Genomic DNA, 22,877 nt, shown 5'->3' with positions numbered 1-22,877 from the left:
ACTATTAGCCTGCACTGTGCTCAGACAAGTTCATTTGTCTGAATCTACCTGGAAGAGTGCAGAGCCACTGTATGGCACAGGATGGTAATCAGTTGCTCCTGGATGTGCGGGTTTAGACTTGACTTCGTGGCAGTGACTGCCTGCGGGGGAGGGGGGGGGGCGTGGAGAGGGGTTAAGAAGGTTATTTAGCTTTATCTGCTAGGTTTTATCTGTTTCTTACAGTTGAGTAAGATTTCTTAGTTCGTTCCAAAAATATTACTGAGCGTCCCCTGGATGCAGCAAAACTTCCGCCCTTGGAAAGCTGACATTCGGGGGTGGGTGGGGAAGACGCGATGAACTGTAAATTAGTAAATTTCAAAGAGGTTAGGAAATAATAGTCCTGGAGAGGAAAAGTTAAGCAGAATTTGAGAGATTCAGAGAGCAAGACAGGGAGGTTTGCAGTTTTGAAGAGAGTTAATCAAAGGCCTCTCGAGAAAAAAACAAAAGATGCGCAGCGAAGAGCTCAAAATGGGAATTTTTTTTTTGAAGGGATGGAAGAACAGAGTTGATTTTTTTCTTCATTTATGCCATGAACTAATTTGGCACATAAATATGTAAATATATATTTGGAAACCTACTTGGGTGCATGGGCTAGATCAAGAGAGGTGGACTAGGTTTCAAGCCTGAAAGTTGGGGTCTCAAGAGCCACTCCAAAGGGGCGCTAAGGCGGGGCCTGCCAGGTCCCCCAGAATCTAACTTGCGAGTCTCTGCTGCCCCCGTGTGGCTGTTCTCGGGATTGCAATCTGGGTGGCCTTGACAGAGGCAAAAAACGGTCCCGCCCACTTTTTTATTTTTTCTTTTAAAAATTTATTTATTTTTGGCTTTGCTGGGTCTTCCTTGCTGCACCAGGTCTTTCTCTAGTTGCTGGGCGCAAGAGTTACTCTTCCTTGTGGTGCATAGGCTTCTCTTGTTGCGGAGCACAGGCTCTAGGCACATGGGCTTCAGTAGTAGCAGCATGTGGACCCTGGGGGAGGGGGGGGGGCTTCAGTAATTACAGCACAGAGGCTTATTAAGTTGTGGCTCCTGGGCTCTAGAGTGGTTATGGCCCTCGGGCTTTACTTGCTTGAGACATGCAGAATCTTCCCAGATCAGGGATCCCCAGTGTCCCTTGCATGGGCTGGCGGGTTCTTATCCACTGTACCACTAGGGATGTCCTGGTCCCTCCCACTCTGATCCCCAGACTCCACCTCGACCAAAACGGGAAGGGTGGGGCAAGGTCACGATGGTCTAGGTCGCCCTTTGGTGACGATCTGTGTTGCTCCCCACTCCCGGCAGAGGGGACACTGGTAATTTTTAACTCACTGGTTCAGCAACAGGTATTTATCAAACACCTCCTGTATGCCAAGACTTGTTCTAAGTGCTAGGGACACAGCACTGAACAAAATCATCGAATTCTCTGCCCTCCTAGGACTCATGGACTACTGGGGACATGGGCAATCAACGCGCAAAACCATGATTTTCGGGAAATCCAACACAGCAATGTGCCCCAGATGGTTGGAGGGCCTCTCTGAGACCGGAAGGACGAGGAGAGGCCGGCTAGGGGAAGGGCTGGGCAGGGTGTGGGAGGCGGGGGGCACAAACCCTGCTGAGGCTTCGGGGTGGGAAAATGAGCTGCGTGCTTGCAACAGTAGTATGAACAGAAGTGACCAGTTTCTGGTACTTAGCAAGCATCTACTCCTGTTATTCAGCAGAGAAAAGTGAAGTGACAATGAAAGTCACTCAGTCGTATCCGACTCTTTGCCACCCCATGGACTGTACAGTCCTTGGAATTCTCCAGGCCAGAGTACTGGAGTTCCCTTCTCCAGGGGATCTTCCCAACCCAGGGATCGAACCCCGGTCTCCGCATTGCAGGCGGATTCTCTACCAGCTGAGCCACCAGGGAAGCCCCTCAAAAGGGAAGAAACGCCTCTCTAGTGTATCAGCCCCGTGCACCGAACCTGAGTCTTCCGCAGGGTCCTTCCTGTCTAGAGCCCAGCGTCCCCAGCATTCTCCCTGTACTGCCTGGGAATCCTGGGCCTTTGGGTTGCCATGGAAACGCCTCCACCACAGGAAAAGAGGGGGAGCTTCAAAGAGGAGGTGACGGAGGGGCGTTGCCAGGGGACGCCAAACTGGGACCCAGTGCCTCCACTCTCTACTGTGTGTCCCGGGCAAGTTGCTTCCTGGCTCTGAGCTTCCGTTTTACCTGCAGAACTTTCTCTGCAGCTGCTATAGGTTTCTCCCTCCCCGATTCCTCCCTTCCTTGCTCTTGAGATCTCCACAAAATGCCTCCAATTTCCCAGAGTGTTCTAGATCCGGACGGGGAGCTGAGGGCGCTCCAGCCAGTGAGGTGCTGCCTCTGGGCGTCCCGTGTATCTGCCTATGCTTTTCTGAGCCTCAGTCTTCCCATTCTGTAACCTGGGGAGGGAAAACAAAGGGCTGCCTCTCTCCTGAGGCTGCTGGGAGGATTTACGGGATTATCAGAGCTGGGTGCACCAATTCCTACTGATTAGTCTGACTCTGGAAAGGGCAGAGCAGAGGGGCGGGGTCTTGATTTGTGGGTTGCGGAGCCAAGGAAAGTGCTGGAAGCAGGGCAGTCTGTGTACTGGCTCAGATTAAGCTTTGTGGAAGATGAACAGGGTGTGGCGGGGGAGGGGCGGTCTGTAGGTCAGACTGAGGTGCGTCCACTCGGTCCCGCAGTGTCCCTCCTCTCGCCTGGAGTTTCTCAAGACACCGAGAGCCTGGGGGCTGAACTTCAATCGGCTCCAGCTGGCCCGACACCGCCAGATTTCCAACCCTAGGTGGAGACCCTCCATCCGGGGAGTTCCGCCTCCAGGTGATCGATTTGGGGTATAACCCGAGACTACAAGGACTTGCTGGCTCTCCAGAGTTCAGCCTGTCTCAGCGACCCTCCACCCTGTGTCCCTTCGCACCTCCCTCCCCCCTCCCCCGTGCTCGCTCCTCCCCCCACCCCCCGGGTCTAGGCCAGAACCCGCCGCTCAGCCTGCCCCGGTGCTCACCAGCTGCTATGGCTTCTTCCCTCCCGATGTTGTTTGGGTTTTAATTTTTGTGTTGCAGTTAGATAATTACCCATAATTACAGTTTCTAAGAGGAAACGTCTCATGGCGCAGACCCTGCTCCCAGCTGTGGCCGCCTCCCACGCTCGGCTGGGGAGGGGCTGAAGGGGTCTCGGGTTCGGATCCTGGACCCTACCTGAACCCCTATCCCATCCCGTTAACGGGCTGCACCCACCTCCTGTGGAAAGGAAACCCACCAACGGGAAAACCCAAACTAGCCTTCCCAACGACGCAAGCAACATATTCATGAACCCCTGCCGCTGTGTCTGCAGGGAGGGCAGATTCAGAGGGAGGCGAGGGCTGCCAACAGATGACTTAGGCATTATTTTATCACAACAGTGACAAATCCAACCAAGGCTAGTGCAGAACCAGTAATCTGGAGGAGATGGCCAGGGAAGGCGAGGAGGAAAGGGGAGGGAGAGCCGGAGGAGAAGAAGAAGGGGAGGGGAAGAGGGAAGAGAGAGAGAGGAGGAAGAGAAGTGGGGGTGGGGAGAAGAAGGAATCTGCGGCCAAAGGCCGAAGGAGGAGACCAGAACTGACCAGGCTAGTAACCAGAGAAAGCGCGCTGCAGGCGGCAGGAAGGGCTAGTGCAAAGGCCAGGAGGTGGGCCTGTGAAGTAGGGTCTGCAGAATGCAAGGGCCGGAGGGGAGGAAGTGAGGGGACGGATGGCTCCTCCTCCAGGCAAGCTCCCTGCCGTACCAGCGGAGCCGACTCCGAGCTCCCGCGGACAACGACCACGACCTCGCGGGCCTGGGGTTTGGGGGAGTCAGTGGTACCACGAGTCAGAGACCGGGCTAAGGGCTGCAGTCCCCGCGCAGCCACACGGGGGCGACGGGGAGCCGGCAAAGGGGCCGCAGGTCTGGGACCCAGCCTTGACCCTTAGCTCTCCTCGCTTACCGTCCCTCCAGCCCCCACTCCCGCTCCTAAACCAATTCCCTCGTCGGCTCTGTTTATCTGGGCCTCTTCCTGAAACAACCTCCCTGCCTCCTCAACGCCATCCCTACCCACCTGCCAGCCCCTTGGAGCTTCTTAAAATCCTGATGTAGACCCCGCCCCTTGCGACCTCCCAATTCCCTTCAAAACAAAGCCCAATCCGTCCCCACCGGGAATGGCCCGGCTCCTCTGCTCCTTTCTTGCCGGCTCGTCACACTGCCCTCCTCGCTCTGCCTCCAGCACTTTAACCGTGTGCCCGCCTCAGGGCCTTTGCACTTGCCGCCACTGCAATCCGAATATTCTTCCTCCAGATCTCTCAGATCCACCCTCCCCCTGTTTAAAAAAAAAAAAAAAATCCTTTTCTCCTCACGCCCCTCCCTTGCAAGGGTGCGGGATGGGGGTGGGGGGTTTCTACGGGTTCTGCGTTTGCAAGGCGTGCGATCCGGTTCTTGAGGCGCTCGGCTCAGCTTCCCGGATGCCGCTTGGGACTCAGATCTTGCTCTTCTCGGACTTTTCCGCCGGCGCCGAGGCTGTTTTGCAGATCCGTTCCCCGTTGCCATGACAACCGTGCTAGTCTCTCCCGCCCGCCGCGCCTCCCCCCTCCGCAGCTAGCCCGGCCGCGGGCGCCTCCGCCTCCCAGCCTCCCTCCCTCCCGCCGCCTTCTGCCTCAGCGGTCGCCCCGTCCTCTTCACCGGGGTCCCTTCCCTCTGCTCAGCACGTGGCACTCTCTGAAATTATCCTCCTGTTCGCCAGAAGCCTGGGCTCCACAAGCTGTAGCAGTGTGTCCCGATTGGCTCCACAGAGTCAGCATTCAGCAGGCGCTCAATGAATGTTTGTGAGAAGAAAGACTCACATCGACTCAAGGAACCGCAGATCAGAGCAGGCCAGGGACCTGCCCGGGGCACACAGAATTCTGGAGAGCCACCGAGCTTTAAGAAATAAATGGGGGCGTCCAGGGTAGCGACTGGAGAGTCTGGGGGACCTGGGAGTCACAGATGTCACCAATACACTGTGTGACTTGGGTGAGTCACACCCTCTGTGTGCCTGGCTGCGAGTAGGTGCTGGAAAGCAGTAATGGGAACCGGTATTACGACAAGGGTGTCCTTGATGACAACGTCCATCGGTGGCCCCCGGGACACTGAACAGTCGCCAGCTCACCGTGTGACGGAAGCGGGCGGGCCGCGCCCCCATTAGCGCGCAGCGCGGGCCCCTCCTCCGCGCCTGCCGGGGCCGGGAGGCCCGCGGGAGAGGAAGTTGGGGGAGGGGACGACCGGCTGGACAGGAAGTGGGAAGGGCTGGCGTCCCCCACCCCCAACCCCAGGCCTGGGCCCCTCGGGATGGAGGCGGGGCTGGAGCCGGCCTAGCCCTTCCCTTCCTCTTCGCCTGTTTGGAACCCCAGCGGCTCCAGACTCCCGCCCACCAGAAGGCCTGGGTCGGGGGAAGGCCACTGGAGGGGAGGGGTACTAAGAGGGAAGCTTATTAGGGGGTCGGCCGGCAGCGGCTGAGGAGCTTCGATCAAGACGCACACGACACAGGAAATCTGAGCGTACAACCACACACAACACAGGTCCCAGGGGGCAAGCAATCCACCCACTCGCGGAGGCACACACACTTGTGTACAAAACCTAACGAGGCATCACTCGGTCAGCACATGACCGCCGCGCACACAGCCACCGTCGCAGAGCTAGGAACAACTGCCCGGACAGCGACTGGGTCCCCGCCAACCCCCCATGCACAAAGACGAACACGTGCACTCAGAGGAACCGCGTGTTTACACACACACTCGCGGCTGTACAAAGCAAGGAAAAAGAATCTCCACGGCAAACATTCACAGAAGCATCTAGACCACAGTCACAGCTGGACGGAGCCCCCACCCAGCGCAAGCAGGTCCAGCGCACACTGCGCACGAGTACCCTGGCACACAGGTCTCCACCCCCCAACCCCAGGCGCCCCTGTCCTGCGGGTGTCGGCCTCCACCTCCTCTGCACTCCCCCAGGGGAGAGAAGAGAGGTCCTAGGAGGGAGAATGGGATGCCTACTGCCTGCACCCCGACTCCTTCAGAGGTGCTATTAAGGTTGAATATTCACAGCGGGCAAAGGCTGAGAGGTGGAGCCAGCGAAAGTGCCCCAGTCAAGTCACCCAGCACTGCTACTGACAACAGGTGTGACTGTGAGGCAGTGCGGGGTAGTTCCCAGGAGGTGGCCTGGATACCCCAGGAGCGTCTTGTCCGTGTGGTGTCTGTGTTGCGTGTATCTGTGTTGTGTGACTGTGTGTTGCACGTGACTGAGTCATCTCTGGCTCGGTGAGACCCCAGGTCCCTGTGTGAAGCCCTCAGGAGTCTGCGACGGTGTGCCCCAGGGTAGCTGCGTGGATTCTTTGCACAGCTGTTGGAAGCTGTAGCATAGCGGTGCCTATGCGTGTCTCCGTGTGGCTCAGTACCTATGTGAGTGTGGAGTGTGTTGCAGTGTTTTGTAACAGCCACTCTTTGAGCTGTGTATACCTACGTGAATGACAGTGTGTCCCGAAGGCGGGCTATGTGTATGGCAGTTCCCTCCCGTGCTGGGTGTGGGTAGCTCTGCGGGGGCGATACACCCAGTGTGACTGCCTGTAGCTTTATGGGGCTATCGGTAGTTGCTCCAGCAGCCATACGGACTCACGAGTCCTGTGTTCGGCGAGTGTAGCCGCAGCTAAGTGTGTGGCTGTGTTCCTGTGTGCAATTTGGGCTTATCTGGACGCTGCGTGTGTAGCAGCTATCAGCTGTGTCCTGTTATTCGTCCTCGAGTGGCAGTCCCTACTCGCGCCCTCAGAGTGTGTAGCCCCGCGCCCCTTCCCCCCGCGGCGGCCAGTGCGCGTGCGCGCCCGGCCCACGGTCCCGGCAGCGGGACCCACCCGCGCTCCCGCCATCGCCCTTTTAAGAGCGGCGCCCGCGGGCGACGGGGTGGCGGCGGGCGGGGGCGCGCGCGGCAGGAGGAGGGGGCGCGCGCTTCCCGGAACAGCCCGCGCTGAGGGAAGAGAGGAAGAAAATAAAACCCGCGGCCGGAGCCAAAGCTGGAGCTGCCGCCGCCGCCGTCTGGAGCTCCCCCGCGCGGACAATGCCCGCGATGCCCGCACGGGGCTCAGGGCGGTGAGGCCCGGGGCGCGGGGTAGCTATGGCGACAGGGAGCGCGGCCCGCGGCGCCGCCTGACAGGTGTGGGGCCCCGGCGGCGGCGGCGGCGGCAGTGCGGAGCAGCATGTACGCCAAGGGAGGCAAGGGCTCGGCCGTGCCCTCCGACAGCCAGGCACGAGAGAAGTGAGTCGGTGGGTCGGGAGCCGGGGGCGGGGCTCGGCGACCGCGCCGCTTCCGTGGGCCCCAATGCGGGCGGGCATCGCGTGGGGCACGTGGGTGCGGGTCCGAGCGAGGTTTGTGGGGGTGCGCCAGACCGGAGGGGCTCGGGGAGTCGCGAGCTAAGTGAGAGCGCGGTACAACCGAGAGGCATGAGAGCTTTACGGGGTCGCGAGATTTGAGGGGACACGCGAGATCCGAGAGGTCGTGAGAGTAGAAGGGGTGCAGGAGACCCGAGGGGTGCGAGATTTGCGGGGGCGCGCGAGATCCGAGGGGTACTAAAGGGTCGCGAGACCTCCCCGACGTCGAGACTTGGGTGTGCGAGGTTGCCACCGGTGTGCGCGCTCGCGATTCGTGCCACTTCCCCCATCCTCTGGGGGAAGTTTCCCGGGCAGGCGATACTGGCCACTCTGCTGCCCGCCCCCTACTCCGCTCCTTGGTGAAAGCTTGAGGGGCGGCGGGCCCACCCCCACAAGACACCTGTCCAGCGGGGCCTGGGGCAGCTGGGTGGGGCCCTTAGGGAAGCCGCAGGGCTCACGGTCTTGGGGCGCCCACTTGTTCTGGGCATGGCGCTGGGCTTTGGGTGGCAGATGCTTTCTGGCTGTTAGAGGGACAGGTACCTAACTCCCAGACTCTGCGATGAGGGGCTGGGGGCGCTTGAGCTTCTTGGAGTGGGGTGGTAGCTGAGCTGCTGCGCCTGCCTCCTGGCACTGCCACTTACCTGTGGTGTGACTTTGGGTGAGGGAGTACAGCCTCCTAAGCTCACTCTTTATCCTGAGAAATGCCGACATAATAACAGTTCCATTTCTTAGGTTTAGGGAGCTTTTGAAAAGTGCTAGGACCTGTGACTATCACAGCAAGGGCGCCCAATGGTGGTTTGTGATATTGTTATAGTGCCAGGGAAAACGGAAGGCTTGCGAGGGCCGATTTGCAGGATCGTAGAAGTCAAGCCACCTAGTGTGGGAAACCAGTTGCTGGAGATATTAGGAGACTGGGTTCTCAGGGAGAGGTCCCATGATGACTCTTCAAGGGACAGAGCAAGAGTGAGGATTTGAAAGTCTGGGCAGTGAAAAGGGACCCTAAACACGGGCCCTCTCCTGTCCTGTGTTTCCTGCCTGGGCTGACATTGGGACCCTTTCCCGCCCCCACTGGGACCTTCAGCTGTCCCTGTCACCTTCATCCCCTTATTTAAAGCTTTATTTACTTATTTTATTTTTCGGCTGTGGTGGGTCTTTCTCTAGCTGTGGAAAGCAGGGGCTACTCTTTATTGCGGTATGCAGGCTTTTCATCTCTTACAGTTCGGCAACCGTTTCTCTCTTGGCCGAGGACAAGCAAAACTTGAAGGCTCAGTAGTTGGGGCTTTTGGGCTCGAGAGTGCTGGCTCAGTCATTGCGGTGCACCGATTATTGTTCCACAGCATGTGGGATCTTCCCAGACTAGGGATCAGACCGGTGTCTCTTGCATTGCAAGGTGGATTCTTAACCACTGAACCACCAGGGAAGCCCTCATCTCCTTATCTAAAGATCTGAAACCCATGACCCAATGCAAGCGCTAGTTAGGTCTTGGTGGGAGGTGCTCTTGGGGCCTCCCTGTAAGCTGGAGCGTTCTTCATTTACAGGAGAGGCTGTGTCTTCCTGCAGGCAGCCTACTCAGACCCTACCTCCCCCTCGCCCACCCTGCCTTCCCTCCCCTGTATTCCTTGGATCCTGCAGTCACCACTGTGTGCTGTGAACCCCCAAGGGCAGGGACCCACCATCTGTGCACCCAGCAGACGTTAAGTCCATTGCTAGGACAGGCTGGCCCAGACGTTGTTCTGGGACAGGGAGCCAGACGGGGCTCAGGACAGGGGCCAGAGAAGGAAGGAGAAGAACGGCAGGAGGCAGGAAGGTGAAATCAGGGAGAAAAGAACAGGCCTGGAGAGTTAAGGACCTGAGCAGTGGAACCCCTTCACCCCATTACACAGAGGAGGAAACGAAGGCCCAGAGATGGAAGTGGCTGAGTTGCTGGTGGCCTGTGTGTGAGAGGTGCTCCACCTGCAGCCTCTCCCCAAGCCCTGGTGAGAATCCTGCAAGGCTGTCCGCATTTCAAATGGGAGACGAACCGGGCTCAGAGCCCCCAGTCTGCCTCCCTAGTGTATCAGCCCCACGCTTCAAAGAGCTCTCCTGTGCCCCTGAACTTGAGTTTTCGATGGGGTCCTTCCTGTCTAGAGCCCAGCATCCCCGTCAGTGAAGCAGATGCCACCATCTGCTGTCTTCCTAACGTTTTTTGCAGCAGAAAACCTTGTCTCCAAGCCACCACTTCTGCTGGACCCTCCTGACAAGAAATGGCTGAGTGTAGGGTAGCTCGGGCCAAAAATGATGGGGAGGGGGACCAAGAACTCAGATAACCCCCTCTTCCCTCCCTGGCCAAGAACTGAGGCTGGATTCAAAGAAGCAGAATCTCCCCTGGGTTGTCCAGTGGGGTTGAAACTCAACTCCAAAGCCCTCCTCCCCAGCTCAAACCTGTTTCTTTTTTTTTTTTTTTTTAATTGATTTATTTTTAATTGAAGAATAATTAATTACTTTATAATATTGATTTGATTTGTCATACATCAACATGAAGTAGCCATAGGTATACGTATGTCCCCTCCTCTTGAACCTCCTTCCCACCTCCCACCCCATCCCACCCCTCTAGGTTGATACAGAGCCCAGTTTGAGTTCCCTGAGTCACACAGCAAATTTCCATTGGCTGTCTATTTTACATATGGTACAAACCTGTCTCTTCCCTTCTCTTATCTCCACGGCGGTCCCCTAAGCTGCCACAATCAGCTCTGTTCCAGATAACTGTGCCTGCCTCCCCCAGGTTTCCTGGCCCTCCACCACCCCCCGCCCCCGGCAGACCCCCAAGAAGCCCCACTCCACAAAGGAGCTGGAGCGTACTTTAAAACACAAACCTCTCCAGCCCACATGGCACGCCCCAACCCTGGGTACCAGCCCCAGCTCTTTGGCCCGGCCTCACCCCAGCGCCTTTGTGCTTGCTGTGCCCTTAGTAAACGGCTCTTCCTCTAGACCTTCCACATAGCTGATCCCTCCCACACCTCACTACCACCCACTTTTCCACTTCACTTTCTTAATCGCACAGCACCAGATCCCCCCACCAGCTTGTGGAGTAACTCACCTACCTCTTAGCTAGGATGTGGGCTTCTTCTCGGCCAGCATCTGCCTTTCACTACACCCCAAGACTCAGCCCAGCACATGTCTGAACAAGCAGACCATTCCCACCAGGAAAGTGGTAGCCCCCAGACCCCAGCCAGGGTACAAGGATGGCTGGAGATGTGCCAGGATCTCCAGGAGTGGGGTGGTCAGACACCTCCTGCTTCCAACCTGGGCAGAAGACAGGTGCTAATTTTAAAAAGTCTCCTGCTTAAGGTGCTTGGAAATGGAGCCCAACCTCACAACTGTGCAGCTAGATAAGAGGGGGCCAGAAAGACAGTCATCTGTCTGGCATCTTCTGGCCGGAAGAATCTCTTCTCCAAAATGACCCCAAGGCTGGGTAGAGAGCGGACGCTTATTGTGCACTCGGGGCTCTAGGCACACAGTGGCAACTGCAGGGTCCGGAGGGTACAGGGGAGGGGAGGGCAGGGTGGGCCGGAGGGAGGTGGGATCTGAGTGGGCTGCCTGCAGGGAGACACAGCCTCTCCTTCTGTAAATGATGAACACCAACCCACAGGGAGGTCCCCGGAGCACTTCCCACCCAGAATGAGCACCTGCGATTAGTCATTGGTTTCAGGTCTTTTTAAATAAGGAGATGAAGGTGACAGGGACAGCTGAAGGTTCCTATGTCCTCTTGGCATCCTTTCCCCCTTCCAGCCCCAGAGGCTCTATTGTCCTAAATTGGGGGGCAACGTCTAAACAGCGTTAGCTTCTGGGACACTCTGAGCGCTGCCAGCTGGGGTTTAGAATAGTTCCATGAACGACAGTCGTGGTCAGTGTCACTGGGCATCTTGTGTGTTTTTCCGCCAGAATTTGTTTTGATATGAGCATGTCACCTCAAGTAGTTCGACCATCTTCCCAGTGGATCAGGGAATGACCGTGTGTCTGTCCCATCCCTAGCTGAGCATCCAGGTGTGGCCCTGGGCACCCTTGTTGGAGAGGAGTTCCTGGGAAGAGGTTCTTGAGAAAGGCTGAGCGGAGCCAGCCGCACAGGGGAGCCTTCTGGGAAGGCGGTATCTGGGGGCAAATGCTGGGGTGGAGTTTATGAGTGGGGGTCGTTCCTTTGGCTGCTGGGTGGGGGGAAGGCCATACCATGAAGGCTGGTGAGGAGGGGGCCTCTGGAGAGCTGAAGCCCTGGCCCTGTGGGTGGTGGAGAGGCGGGAGGAAACGTGTGGGTGAGAGTCCCTGAAGGGCGAAGGTGGGACTGGTGACGGATTAGGCGAGGGTGCAGGGGTGACCGAAGGCCTTGAGTAGAGGGCTGCTCCCAGCCCCCAGCGGCACACGCCTCCAGGGGCTCTGGGGGAGGGGGAGCTGAGCAGGGGGCACCTGTTACCTCAATTCTTGGCCAATTACGGCAGTTCTTGATAATGAAGGTGGCATTGCTGAGTTTCAGTCTGGGAGGCTCCAGTACCCCATTCTGCCCCTACTCCACGTTCAGCTGCAGGGAGGCCCATGGGCACTTCTCCCCATAAGCACTCCCAGTCCAGGCACCCCACATGCTCCAGGTCACTGTCCTTCTGGAGGGAGGCCCTGCTCCCTCCCGTCTCCTGCCCTCTTGAAGCGGGGATCCCCCATGGATGGGCTCTTCGTTCTGTAGGTCATTTGCTGACCAGGGCTGGGGCGGGACCGGGATTTGAACCCAGAGCCCTGGCCCTTTCCCACAACCCCGCTCAAAGCCTGGACAGGGACCCCCCCGCCAAGCCAGAAGCGCCCCAGAGGGGAGGGCTCTGGAGGTCCCCCAAAGGCTTCAGGCAAACAAAACTGCTCCCAGTTCTCTGAGACTTGATCCAGATGAAAATGAAAAGTACGGAGCATGTAAGGTTTTAGGTTTCAGCAAAACTGAAAACCTTCTCTGGCTTCTCTATGCTTTTGGGATAAAACTCCAAATCCTTAACATCAGAATAGTAGGTGCTTACCTTCTGCAGCGCTTTCCCGACATCCCCAGGGGGTTCAGGGTCCATTCCTCTGGATGGCTGAGGGCCCAGTGCTAGGTAAGCTCAAGAGCGAGATGAAGTCCCCGCCCGCCCAAAGCGACATTCAGTGGAGGCTGCAGGCAGTAAGCGGAGAGCCCGGTGTCAAACCAGAGATAAATAAAATGATGGAGGGCGAGGGGAGACTGGAGCGGGGCTGGGGTTAGAAGTGATAATGACGTCTCTTACAGGTGACATTGGAGCCATGAGGGTCTCCAGCTGGAATGCCCCAGGCAAGGAAACAGCCTATGCAAAGGCCCTGGGGTGGAGAAGTAGTGAGTGGTCAGTGTATGTATGTGGGAGGGGGCAGTAGGGGAGGGTCTGTGTGCAGAGTGCTGGTGGGGAAGGAAGGAAGCAGCCTTTGTTGAAGTCCAGGTAAGTGATGGTGGCAGCCTGGACCCAGAGTGTGTGGAAGAAGGCAGGGAGAAGGCTCAGGATGAGGAGAGAGGGCTTTTTCCTCAAGTTGTTTCCCCTAAATTCGGTAAAACGTAGTGATCTCTGGGGGATAGCTGGGTGGGTCTTCACACTTGCACTGCACACTTGTGTGTTCAGACCACCCAGGTTGGGGAACAGGAGGGGAAGGGGAGGAGAAGAAGCTGGGGTGGGGCTGGGCCTTTAAGATACCAAGTGGGCAGTGGACACTGAGTTCTGAGCAAGCCTGTGGGCAGCTGCAGCAGTCAGTCATCCGAGCAGGAGGGGAGGCCACCCAGGGAGAGAGGAGGAGAGCAGGCAGGGGTGGGTTCCCGGACCTGTGTCCTAGGTCACATGCCACCCTGAGGGTGGAGGGTGAGAGGCGATGGAGAAGGACATGGTGGGCTGGCGGCGTAGACCCCTTGGTGGGAGCCAGCATGTTCTTCAGAGGACTCCAGAGCCCTGGGAGAGCCTCTGCCCTTGGGGTGGGTTGGGGGTAGCAGACTGCAGCCCCCTGCTTCCCTGCTGGGGCAGCCTGTCTTGCTCCCTGTCTCTGGGTGTCTCATGCCCCTGCCTTTCCTGCTCCCTGCACTGCCCAGCCGAGGTGACGGGGTCGGCTGGGCCTCTCACAGCCTCTGTCTTTGCCTGCAAGGTGAGGAAGTGAGCTGGCTGGAGCTGGTCAGCTCTGCTCTGGCCCCATCGGCTTTTTGTGTTCATTCTTGTACTGATGGGCTTGGACCGGGCGGATGCAACCAGGCGGATGCAGACCACTGGTGAAGGCTCAGGAGGCCTCTAGAAAGGGAGTGGGCTCTGGGAGTGAGTTGGACAGATGAGCCCCGAGGCTGAAGGGTGAGGAAGATCACTGGGCCGGAGGAAGGAGGATGCTGAGGACTGCTGGGTGCGATGTTGGAACCTGGGGTCGCCTGGGCCTTGAGGAGCTACTGAGAGGAGTGTGATGACAAGGCGGGGACCTTGGCTAGTCTTGGGGGAAGCCCACACTCAGAACTACGTGAACCCCACAAATCCTACCTCTCAGCATCCCGCTTCTGTCTTTCCCATGGCTGTCACATTCGGGGTACAGTGCGAGCTGCGGACATACCTTGCCTTGGGCCAGCTGCCCACCCTGACTCCCTAACAGCCCCCCTCGTCCTCCTGTAGCATGTACCGCCTTCCAGCCCACCAGGTCGCTTACCTTCTCCTTTGAATTGTTGCTCCTCCATCTCTCCCCGCAAGCTGGTAGCCTCTGGGAGGACAGGAGTCTGTGGTGGTCACTACTCAGGGAGGCGCTGCGTGAACGTGTGTTGAATGAATGAAGGGATGGATGGATGAAGAAAGGAAGAAGGTCCAGTACAAGGGCGGAAGCCATGGGGCGGGGGCTGGGACAGAAGGACCTTGCTGCGGTCCGGGGCCTGGGTGGTCTGCTGAAGGGGCTGGGATGGGAGGATTGAGCAGCCTGGCTAGGAAAATCGAGAGAAAACAGGAGCATGAGTCAAAGCAAGGTTATTTTAAGATGGGGCTGCCAGCCAGGGGAGGGCGGCCAGCTGAGAAGGCAGGCATCTGGAAGGGCTCTAGCTTTCACCAGAGCAACCTCAGGCCGGCCCTCGGGAAGCCTCCAGTCTCGGACCCAGACTTCCCTCAGCCCATCTGGGGCCTGGTTGGGCAGTGGAGTACCCTGGGGGCACCCCAAGGGGCTGGGACGGTAGAAGGTGACTGGGTGAGCCCAGTGGGTGGGGAGTTGTCCCTCTGCTGGCTGGTGTGGAAGACAGACTGAGGGGTGGCGGAGGCCAAGGATGGAAGGCCTGGAAGGCAACATGGATGGGCTGGCTTCCTTGTGTGGCCGAGTGGTGCTGTTGGCCGGGGCAGTAGCCGAGCTGCTGTGTCCATGGGTGCTGGGCGCCATGGGCGTTTGGACAAGGCGGTGTTGTGACAGCTGAGTGGCACTGTTGGCCCTACGTCCCGTGCCCCAGAGCCTCCTAGGGGGCTGGCACTGGTGTGTCATAGCCACCACTGGTGGGTGCAGACTGACCCTAGAGAGGGACAGGGGTCCAGGGAGACCTGGAGGAGGAAGACCTCAGGTCAGAGAGCCCCTCTCTTTTCTCGGCAGCTGAGGCTGGGCATGCACTAGGCGCTGGGCCCTGGCCACGTGGCCCAGGGTGCCTGCTGGGAGGCCCTACCCAGAGCATAGTCTGGAATGGAGCCCACGAGCCCTTCTCCAAGCAGAGAGCCTCTCTGGGGTCAAGGCTGCTCGGAGGTCTCGGGATTGGTGGGATGGGCCCAGGACTTGGTCCATCAGGGGGTGTTGAACAGAACAGAATTTGACCTGGAAGTGGGTCTGGGGACTCCTAGGAGGGCTGCCTAGACGAGGGGCCTGCAGGCTGGGTGTTGATGTGGGAGGTGGTCAGGCTGAGCAACTGGCATGGAGGCCGTCTATCTCTTCTGAGGAGTGGGGGAGCGGGACAGCGGGGGACCAGTGAAGGGGAGGGAATGAGGCTGGCTGGAAGCGCAGGTACTTGGTCTGAGAGCCCCTCCCAGGGACCCTTGGGGCGGGGCACTGAGTCTGGCCCAGGCCTCTGACCTGGCCCCTACCTGACCGCCTGCAGGCTGGCGTTGTACGTGTATGAGTACCTGCTACATGTCGGTGCCCAGAAGTCAGCCCAGACCTTCCTGTCTGAGGTAAGCTGGCCCAGCCAGGCAGGGACCCCCCACAGCCAGACCCTTCCTCAGCCCCCACACCCTGGGGGCCTCCCTACCCCATTTTTTATCAGGTCTCCGGTGGTAGGGTCAGGTCATGCCCTGGAAGCTGAGTGCTGGGCTGGGGCTGGGCCCACAGATGGGCATCCTGGCATCTGTCCATCCATCTGAGGATCTGCCTCCGGCTTCTCCACTGGGCTCCTCACCAAGCTGCCCTCCTTGTGGCTCCCCGGCTCTGGCCCCCAGCTTTCCTGCCCCACTGTTCCCTGTGCCCCCAAGCGGGGCTGGCGCTGCCTCTTGGGAGGGGAGGGTGTCAGGCAGAGCTGGGCAGTGAGTGCCTCACCTTCTTTCCTCTCCCCTACAGATCCGATGGGAGAAGAACATTACGCTGGGGGAGCCCCCGGGCTTCCTGCATTCCTGGTGGTGGTGCGTGCGAGGCAGTGCGGGCGGGCCTTGGAGGGGGGCTGGGCGGGGGCGCATGGGGAAACCATCTCCCCCCCCTGCCGCCCACAGCGTGTTCTGGGACTTGTACTGTGCAGCGCCCGACCGCAGAGAGGCGTGTGAGCACTCGAGCGAAGCCAAGGCTTTCCAGGACTACGTGAGTCCCCGCCCCAGGGGCTGGGACCAGGGCTCGTGGGCGTGGGCAGGGGCCTGTGCTCTGAGGGGTTCCAGTGGGCAAGTGGGCCGGGCTATGGGGTTTGACCTGAGATTGTGGCTTTTGTGGGGGGTCCTATGCTCCTCCACTGCACCCAGCTCCTGCGGGTCCCCATAAGCCCGAGACCCTCCGGAGCCCAGCCCCTCCTTTGCTTCCCCTCCTGTGAGCCCCATGTGGAACCCGATAGACAGAACCCCAGTTTCTGCCTCCCTACCTCTTTGTGTGCAGGGTGGGGCTGGCCGTCCCCCACAGCTGGCCCCCTCCCCGCTAGCCTTCTGAGGTGGGGGCCCAGGCAGGGGTGCACCCTGGCGCTAGAGAGGCCTAGCTTGGCAGACCTCCCAGCCTTGCTCGGCGACTGGGGCTGCTCTCTTCACCTCTTCGGCCTCGGGGTTTTCGGTGCAAGTTGAATTCAGTGTCGTCCAGAGCAGAGGCTGGGTAACAAGAGGGGGCCGGCGGCACCGTGTGGTCACGTGGGAGGCGTTGGCCGCCCCCTGCCTTTACCCTCTTCCTCCTGGTCTGTGGGGCTTGCTCACCCAGCGCCGCGGAGACATCCCCCTTGTCCTCCCCCCTCCTCCTACCCCCCTCCTCCTTCCCTCCTCCCCCTGCAGCCGGCGCGTTCACGTCCTTAGCCCTCCGCTCCGCTGTGCCCCCTCCACCCTTCCTCCACCCTCCCTCTCTGCAGTTAGCGGGAGTCCCACACCAGGCACCGCCTCCCGACAGAGGGCCACCCCAGGACAGGAGGGCCAAGGTGCAGTCCGAAAAGGCCGGGGTTCACCGTGTCCCCGAAGACGCCCCGGGCACTCTGTATGCGCATTTACGGGAGAGGCGGTCACTGCTGTTCACCCCTGTCAGGTTCCACTGGTCTTGTTGTGGTCCGGCCAGAACGGGGGTAACAGATGTGTCTGGAGCTGTGTGCTCATGTGACTCGGCGTGGGTCCGACTCCCTCGCCCCAGTGCACCCCACTCCTCCCTGTGCCTCTGCAGGGTCCCTGGGGCTCTGTTCCTCCTCCGGGCTGAGCAGCCCGCCCTTCCCTCTCCGCCCCCGGCTTCGTCCCGCCCTCACGTCCCCGGGGGAGGGAAGAGTGCGGGGTCTCCCTGGAGTGAGCGCGCTTCCGGGAGCACGCTGGTTACCATGGCAGCAGGGTGCGTCAAGGTGGGGGGGCGGCGCCCCGGCCGCGGCTCGGCTCCGGGGTGACAGGGTCCCTGTGTCAGCAGACTGGAGCCGGCTGCATGTTCTGCCCCACCTCCGCACTTAGTGGCGGTGGGGTGAGGGGCGTCCTGCCGCCTCCCCCTCGCAGTCGGGGCTCCCTCCTCCCTCCCACCCCCCAGCTTCTGAGGGGGCTCAGTTAGCGCCTCTGGGCTGGGGGCCGACCTCAGCATCTCCAGGAAACGGTAGCGCGCCCAGCCTGTCGTCATGGCAACGCGGGCCCGGCTGGTGCCTCCGGGTGGATGATTGACGTGGGGGGTCCAGTTCAGGTCACCCACCGGGAAGAGTGGGCCCGACCCGTCCCACCCGGATTAACCCTTCAAGGCCTAGACTTGGGTAGCCCCATCTTTTCCCCACCCCCACACCTCAAGGTCTGGAAAGCCAGCCACCCGCACCGCCAGCCACCTTCCCCGACCAGGAAATGCTCTGGCGCCGCCTGCCGCGGCTCAGAAGGGGGCGGGGGTGGCGGGGGGGGGGGGGTGCGGCTGCCCTCCCTGTGGGCTGGGGAGGGTAGACAGACGCAGGGCCCAGAGCTGTTTCCCTCCGGCCAGGGAGAAACACGCGTCAAGGGGCCTCAGGAGAAGCGCTCTGAGTGCCTGCAGGGTCCTCCCCCTTCCCTGTCCTTTGATGGATCTCCTCTGCCCTGAAGACTAGGCCTCTTTCTGCCCCCTCCCCCTGCTCTGTGGGCCCCAAAGGCAGGCAAGCCTGGGACTTGGAACCAGCCAGAGGAAGTGGCCTGTCAGCCTGTCCCCCTGCCAACTCTGGCCCTGCCACCAGCATCCCCACCCTTGGCAGACAGGAGAACTCCCTTCTCAGGCTCCCAGTCTTGTCCCCTCCTCCATCTGAAGAGAGATGGGTGGTGGTGGTGGGGCCTAGAGAGGCACTGTGGAGTGCTGCTCTTCCTTCTCCCTCCTTCCTGGAGGAGGAGGGGAGTGGTCTGTACAGTTGCTCTAAGAAGGAACCCTCTGGGAGGGAGGTTCATTTCCAAGCTGCCTATTGATTTTTGTTGTTGATTTGAGGGGTCTTGGGGGCCCAGCTAAGCTGCCTTGCCAGCCAGAAGGATTCAGGGCTGGTTGAGATGGGCTGGAAATGGGGGACTATGCCCCCACCCATCTGAAGTTGGATTCAGACCAAAAGAACAAGCCTGTGCTAGAAGAATGAAGCACACACTGGAGTTCTCGGCAGACGGCATTTTCAGACCCCTAGAATCCTCAGGGTGGAGACTCTCGGGGGGCTGGGGTCCCTGGCCTCCTCCCTAGTCTGGGGTCTCAGCAGGTCGGGGCCCTGATCACCTGCAGGTCATGAGTGCAGCACAGAGGCAGAGCCCTTGCTTAGAGCCACTCAGCATATGGGGCTGCTAAGCCTGGGGGGGAACAAGGACTCTTTCTTCAGTGTTAGCCCCCCTCCTTCCATGCTTGAGTAGTTAGATGGCTTGGGTTCCTTGTTCTGTGGGGCTGGCTATCTGGGGAGAAGAGAAGAAACTGGTTCAGAAAGGGACCTGACTTGGGTCTTGCCATCTCTCCCGCTCCTGCAGAGTGCTGCAGCGGCCCCAAGCCCGGTGATGGGGAGCATGGCCCCCAGTGATGCAATGGCATCAGGCCCCATGGCACCCGGCTTCTTCCAGGTACAGCCAGGGCTGGCACCCCTGTCTCCCTGGGTGGGCAGTGACAGGGTGGGTATGTACTGTGCGGTCCGTGGTAGGGCCAGAGAGAGGGGCGGAGCTGCCTGGGCCCCAGTGCCAAGGAGGGCGGGGGCTCTGCGCTAGGACTGCTTCTGTGTCAGGGTGCTTAGGGCCACAAAGCCTGGCTCTCTGAGCCAGGGGTCCTGCCCATAACCCTACCTTTAGGGTCCCGTAGAGGGGGCTAGCTGGCCCCTTCTCCTGCCTCCATGGCGTCCCCGCCCTTGCCCTGCCAGGCTCAGCAGAGCCACAGGAAACCGTGGAACTTCGCGTGACCTCGCTCCTCCCAACCCGCCTGGTTCTGTCCTCCTAGGGCCCCCCCGGCTCCCAGCCTTCCCCCCACAATCCCAACGCCCCCATGATGGGGCCTCATGTTCAGGTAAGGACCTGTAACGCCCCGCCCCTTCGCGCACGCACACCCCTCCCCAGGGCCCCTGGGCGCGTACCGCTGAGCTCCACACACCCAAGCACCGCGGGCTGAGGTATGCTGGCTGGTGCTGGAGGAAGGCTGGGGGCCCGGCGGCAGCAGGAACCGGGTAGTTTTGAGGGCTGGGCAGGTGGGGGGAGGTGCTGATCCCCGGCCCACCTCTTCCAGCCCTTCATGTCACCGCGGTTCCCAGGGGGCCCCCGGCCCACCCTGCGGATGCCGAGTCAGGTGAGAGAGGGATGTGGGGAGGGGGGGGCAGGAGCTGGGCCGGGGTGGGGGCACCTCCACTCAGTGCTGCCACTCCCCATCTGCAGCCTCCCGTGGGCCTCCCCGGCTCCCAGCCCCTCCTCCCTGGCACCATGGAGCCCTCCCCGCGAGCTCAGGGTAAGTAGGGAAGCTCCAGCCAATCAGGACCCCAGAACCAGGACCACCCCCTCCCCCCACCCACCCCACCCCCCGCGCCATCACAGTGCGTGTCCACGCTGGGAAATAGTCCAGACCTGAGCCCGCTTTTCCTTCTGCCCCCAGGGCACTCGAGCATGGGCCCCATGCAGAGGGTGACGCCTCCCCGGGGCATGACCAGCGTTGGGCCCCAGGTAAGGGCTGGCCCAGGTGACTGGGGAGCTTCAGGGGCTGCCCCCGCTAAGCCTGCACTCACGGCCCCTTTGCCTTCGCAGAGCTACGGAGGAGGTGGCATGCGGCCCCCACCCAACTCTCTTGCTGGCCCTGGGTTGCCCACCATGAACATGTAAGGCCCTCAGGGACCCATAGGAGCGAGCCCAGACGGGCAGCACCCCACTTCACGGGCTGGGTGTACTGAGGCAGACCCACACGGCAGTCCCTGGTACTGTTGACTTCACTGCTGGGTGGGGAAGCTCAGGCTCAAAGATCTGTGAGCCATGGCTGGCTTGGGATTTGAAGGCTGGCCTGGAATTTGAAGGCTATGCTTGGTTACTTCCCGGCCAACATCTGCTGCTCTGAGGGCACGTGGGGCAGAGTAGGTGTGTCAGGGAGTGTGGTAGGGGACAGGGTACCACCGGGCTTAGACCCGGGGCCACCACTGTCTCTTCTAGGGGCCCCGGAGTGCGCGGCCCATGGGCCAGCCCCAGTGGCAACTCGGTGAGTATCCCGGACGGGTGTGGGGTGATTAAAAGCAGGTGGGGTGGTGGAGTGGGCGGACTGCTCACAGCTGCCTCTGTCCCCAGATCCCCTACTCCTCCTCCTCCCCCGGCAGCTACTCGGTGAGTGGGGCCTAAGCTGGGACACCTGGGACCTGAGCGCAAGGGCTGTGGGGTGACACAAGGGGGGACTTTCTCACCGTCTGTGCCTCCCTCTGTGCAGGGACCCCCAGGAGGAGGCGGGCCCCCTGGAACCCCCATCATGCCTAGCCCTGGAGGTACGACAGCCTGAACGGGGCATAGGGAGGGGTGTGCTTGGTGGGGGAAGCCCCTCTGACACCCCGCCCACTCATATGCTGTCTCAGACTCCACCAACTCTAGCGAGAACATGTACACCATCATGAACCCCATCGGGCCGGGCGCCGGCAGGGCTAATGTAAGTAGGGCTTGGGAGAGGGTTGGTTGGGGGGCGGAGAGCCGGTGGCCCGAGGCCCAGGCTGTTTCTCTGCCTGCAGTTCCCGCTTGGCCCTGGTCCGGAGGGCCCCATGGCCGCCATGAGCGCGATGGAGCCTCACCACGTAAACGGATCCCTGGGTGAGTGGGCGTCCGGAGACACCGACACCCACACACCCGCCCCCGCCCCGCTGCTCCGCGAGCCTCGTGCGCCCCCTGGCGGCCTCCTTCAGCCCGTCCGCCTCTGTGTGCTGGCCGGGTATTGAAGGCGCCTTTGCTTGTCTGGGCTGCTGGGTGACCGGCTGCGCCGGGGGAGGATCCAGCATCTAAACTGTGGGGAGGCCCGGCCGCCAGTCCTGATGCCCGCCCCGATCTGGGCCCTCCCAATGGGCTGGGCGGAGGGAGGGGACGCGGCCGTCTGAGGTGGGCGGAGGGGAGCGGATTTGCCGGCGCCGGCGCGTCTGAGCCGCGTGTCCGCCGTCTGTCGGTCCACAGGCTCGGGCGATCTGGACGGGTTGCCGAAGGTGAGGGGGCGGCGCTCCGGTGGGGGGGGGGGGGGGCGGCGGGGTCGGCCGGGTGGGAGAAGCAGAGGCCCGGCGGGGCCGCGCGGCCAGTCTTCGCGCTGACCGCGGCCGCCCCCAGAGCTCCCCCGGCGCCGTGGCCGGCCTGAGCAACACCCCGGGCACCCCGCGGGACGACGGCGAGATGGCGGCCGCCGGGACCTTCCTGCACCCGTTCCCGAGCGAAAGCGTAAGCGACTGCGTCGACTCCCCCCCCGCGGCGGCGTCGGGCCGGAGGGGCCTGGCGGGCAGACCCCGGCGGGGCGGCCGGGGGGCCAGAGCAAGACCGTGACCGCGGCGGGCCAGGTGGGGGGGCGGCCGCGGCATCCTTCCCTTCCTCCTCTCCCCTTCCCCCGGCCCGCCCCATCTCACCACCCTGTCCACATACCACCCCTAGCCCTGGGACCCGTGGCTTCCCCTACGCACCGCCACCTGATCCTTTCCTCTTCCCTGTCCACACCGCCCTGTCCCCCATTCCCCCCGGGGGGCGGGTCCCAGCCTAGGCCGGAACTGAGCCGGCCCCCGCGCGCCACCCCCTCGTCTTTCCGCAGTACTCCCCCGGGATGACCATGAGCGTGTGATGGGGCCGCAGACCCTTGCCCACTGCCGGCCTCGGCTTCTGCCCAGCGCCCCTGCCCGGGGCCACGGTCCAGGGGCTCGGGTGGTCCGCAGGGTGAGGGTCTGAGGTCACACCGCGGGCAACTGGACTCCCAGTCAAGGCTTGGATGGCTGGGAGGCCCCGCGCCAAGGACTCATTCATTTTATATATATATATATAAACAAACACACAAGGACCTCAGAGATGTTCTTTCCTGTTTGGGCCCTTCCCGTCATTTCTATTTTGTCCTGGGGGGCGCTCCTTGGGGAACCTTCCTTTCCCCTGGACAGCAGGGGTGGGCCCCATCAATAAATGTAACTTGATTTTGGTTTTTGGTATCTGGTCTCAAATTTCTTCTTTGGCTTGCAGCAGCCACACCCTACTTATAAGCCCAGCCTTCAAGTGTTGTGGTTAGGCAAAGCCGCCTGCTCCTCTCCCCTCCTCCCACGGGGCGGGGTGGGGGTGGGGGTGGGGGTGGGCGGTTCTAGAAAGCTCGGGAGGGTAGGGACAACAGTTGGGAAGGGGAGGTAGGAGTCTACTGATAAAAAATGGAGACGGGGCTGGAGTTGG

The 22,877-nt window shown here is 60.9% G+C and overlaps 1 protein-coding gene and 1 long non-coding RNA gene across 13 annotated transcripts; one reads left to right on the top strand and one right to left on the bottom strand.

The window, feature by feature from the left end:
• Positions 1 to 763: 763 nt before the first annotated feature.
• On the bottom strand, positions 764 to 16,131 carry LOC133250381 (uncharacterized). The gene is made up of 3 exons (XR_009737319.1): positions 14,113 to 16,131; positions 12,456 to 12,586; positions 764 to 1,003 (listed from the first exon to the last, which is right to left on the bottom strand). It is a non-coding gene; the product is annotated as an uncharacterized LOC133250381 (long non-coding RNA).
• Positions 6,041 to 22,645, top strand: SSBP4 (single stranded DNA binding protein 4). 12 transcript variants are annotated; one of them, XM_061421533.1, is made up of 18 exons: positions 6,041 to 6,186; positions 15,521 to 15,593; positions 15,976 to 16,037; positions 16,125 to 16,209; positions 19,008 to 19,097; positions 19,465 to 19,530; positions 19,747 to 19,806; positions 19,893 to 19,962; positions 20,107 to 20,174; positions 20,256 to 20,326; positions 20,625 to 20,697; positions 20,784 to 20,819; positions 20,920 to 20,974; positions 21,062 to 21,132; positions 21,212 to 21,290; positions 21,645 to 21,673; positions 21,792 to 22,015; positions 22,261 to 22,645. In XM_061421533.1, the coding sequence occupies exons 1-17, from the start codon at positions 6,056 to 6,058 to the stop codon at positions 21,999 to 22,001; spliced, it is 1,329 nt and encodes a 442-aa protein (XP_061277517.1). In that variant the 5' UTR covers positions 6,041 to 6,055; the 3' UTR covers positions 22,002 to 22,015; positions 22,261 to 22,645. The 12 variants fall into 12 exon arrangements, with proteins under 12 accessions (XP_061277517.1, XP_061277518.1, XP_061277523.1 ...); XM_061421536.1 differs by lacking the exon at positions 6,041 to 6,186 and adding an exon at positions 7,037 to 7,315; XM_061421542.1 differs by lacking the exon at positions 6,041 to 6,186 and adding an exon at positions 7,044 to 7,315 and having other exon boundaries at positions 20,652 to 20,697; positions 21,792 to 21,899.
• Positions 22,646 to 22,877: the final 232 nt, after the last annotated feature.

Source organism: Bos javanicus, chromosome 7, assembly GCF_032452875.1.
Source record: "Bos javanicus breed banteng chromosome 7, ARS-OSU_banteng_1.0, whole genome shotgun sequence".
Classification (NCBI taxonomy): domain Eukaryota; kingdom Metazoa; phylum Chordata; class Mammalia; order Artiodactyla; family Bovidae; genus Bos; species Bos javanicus.
This window is presented reverse-complemented; position numbering and strand designations above follow the sequence as displayed.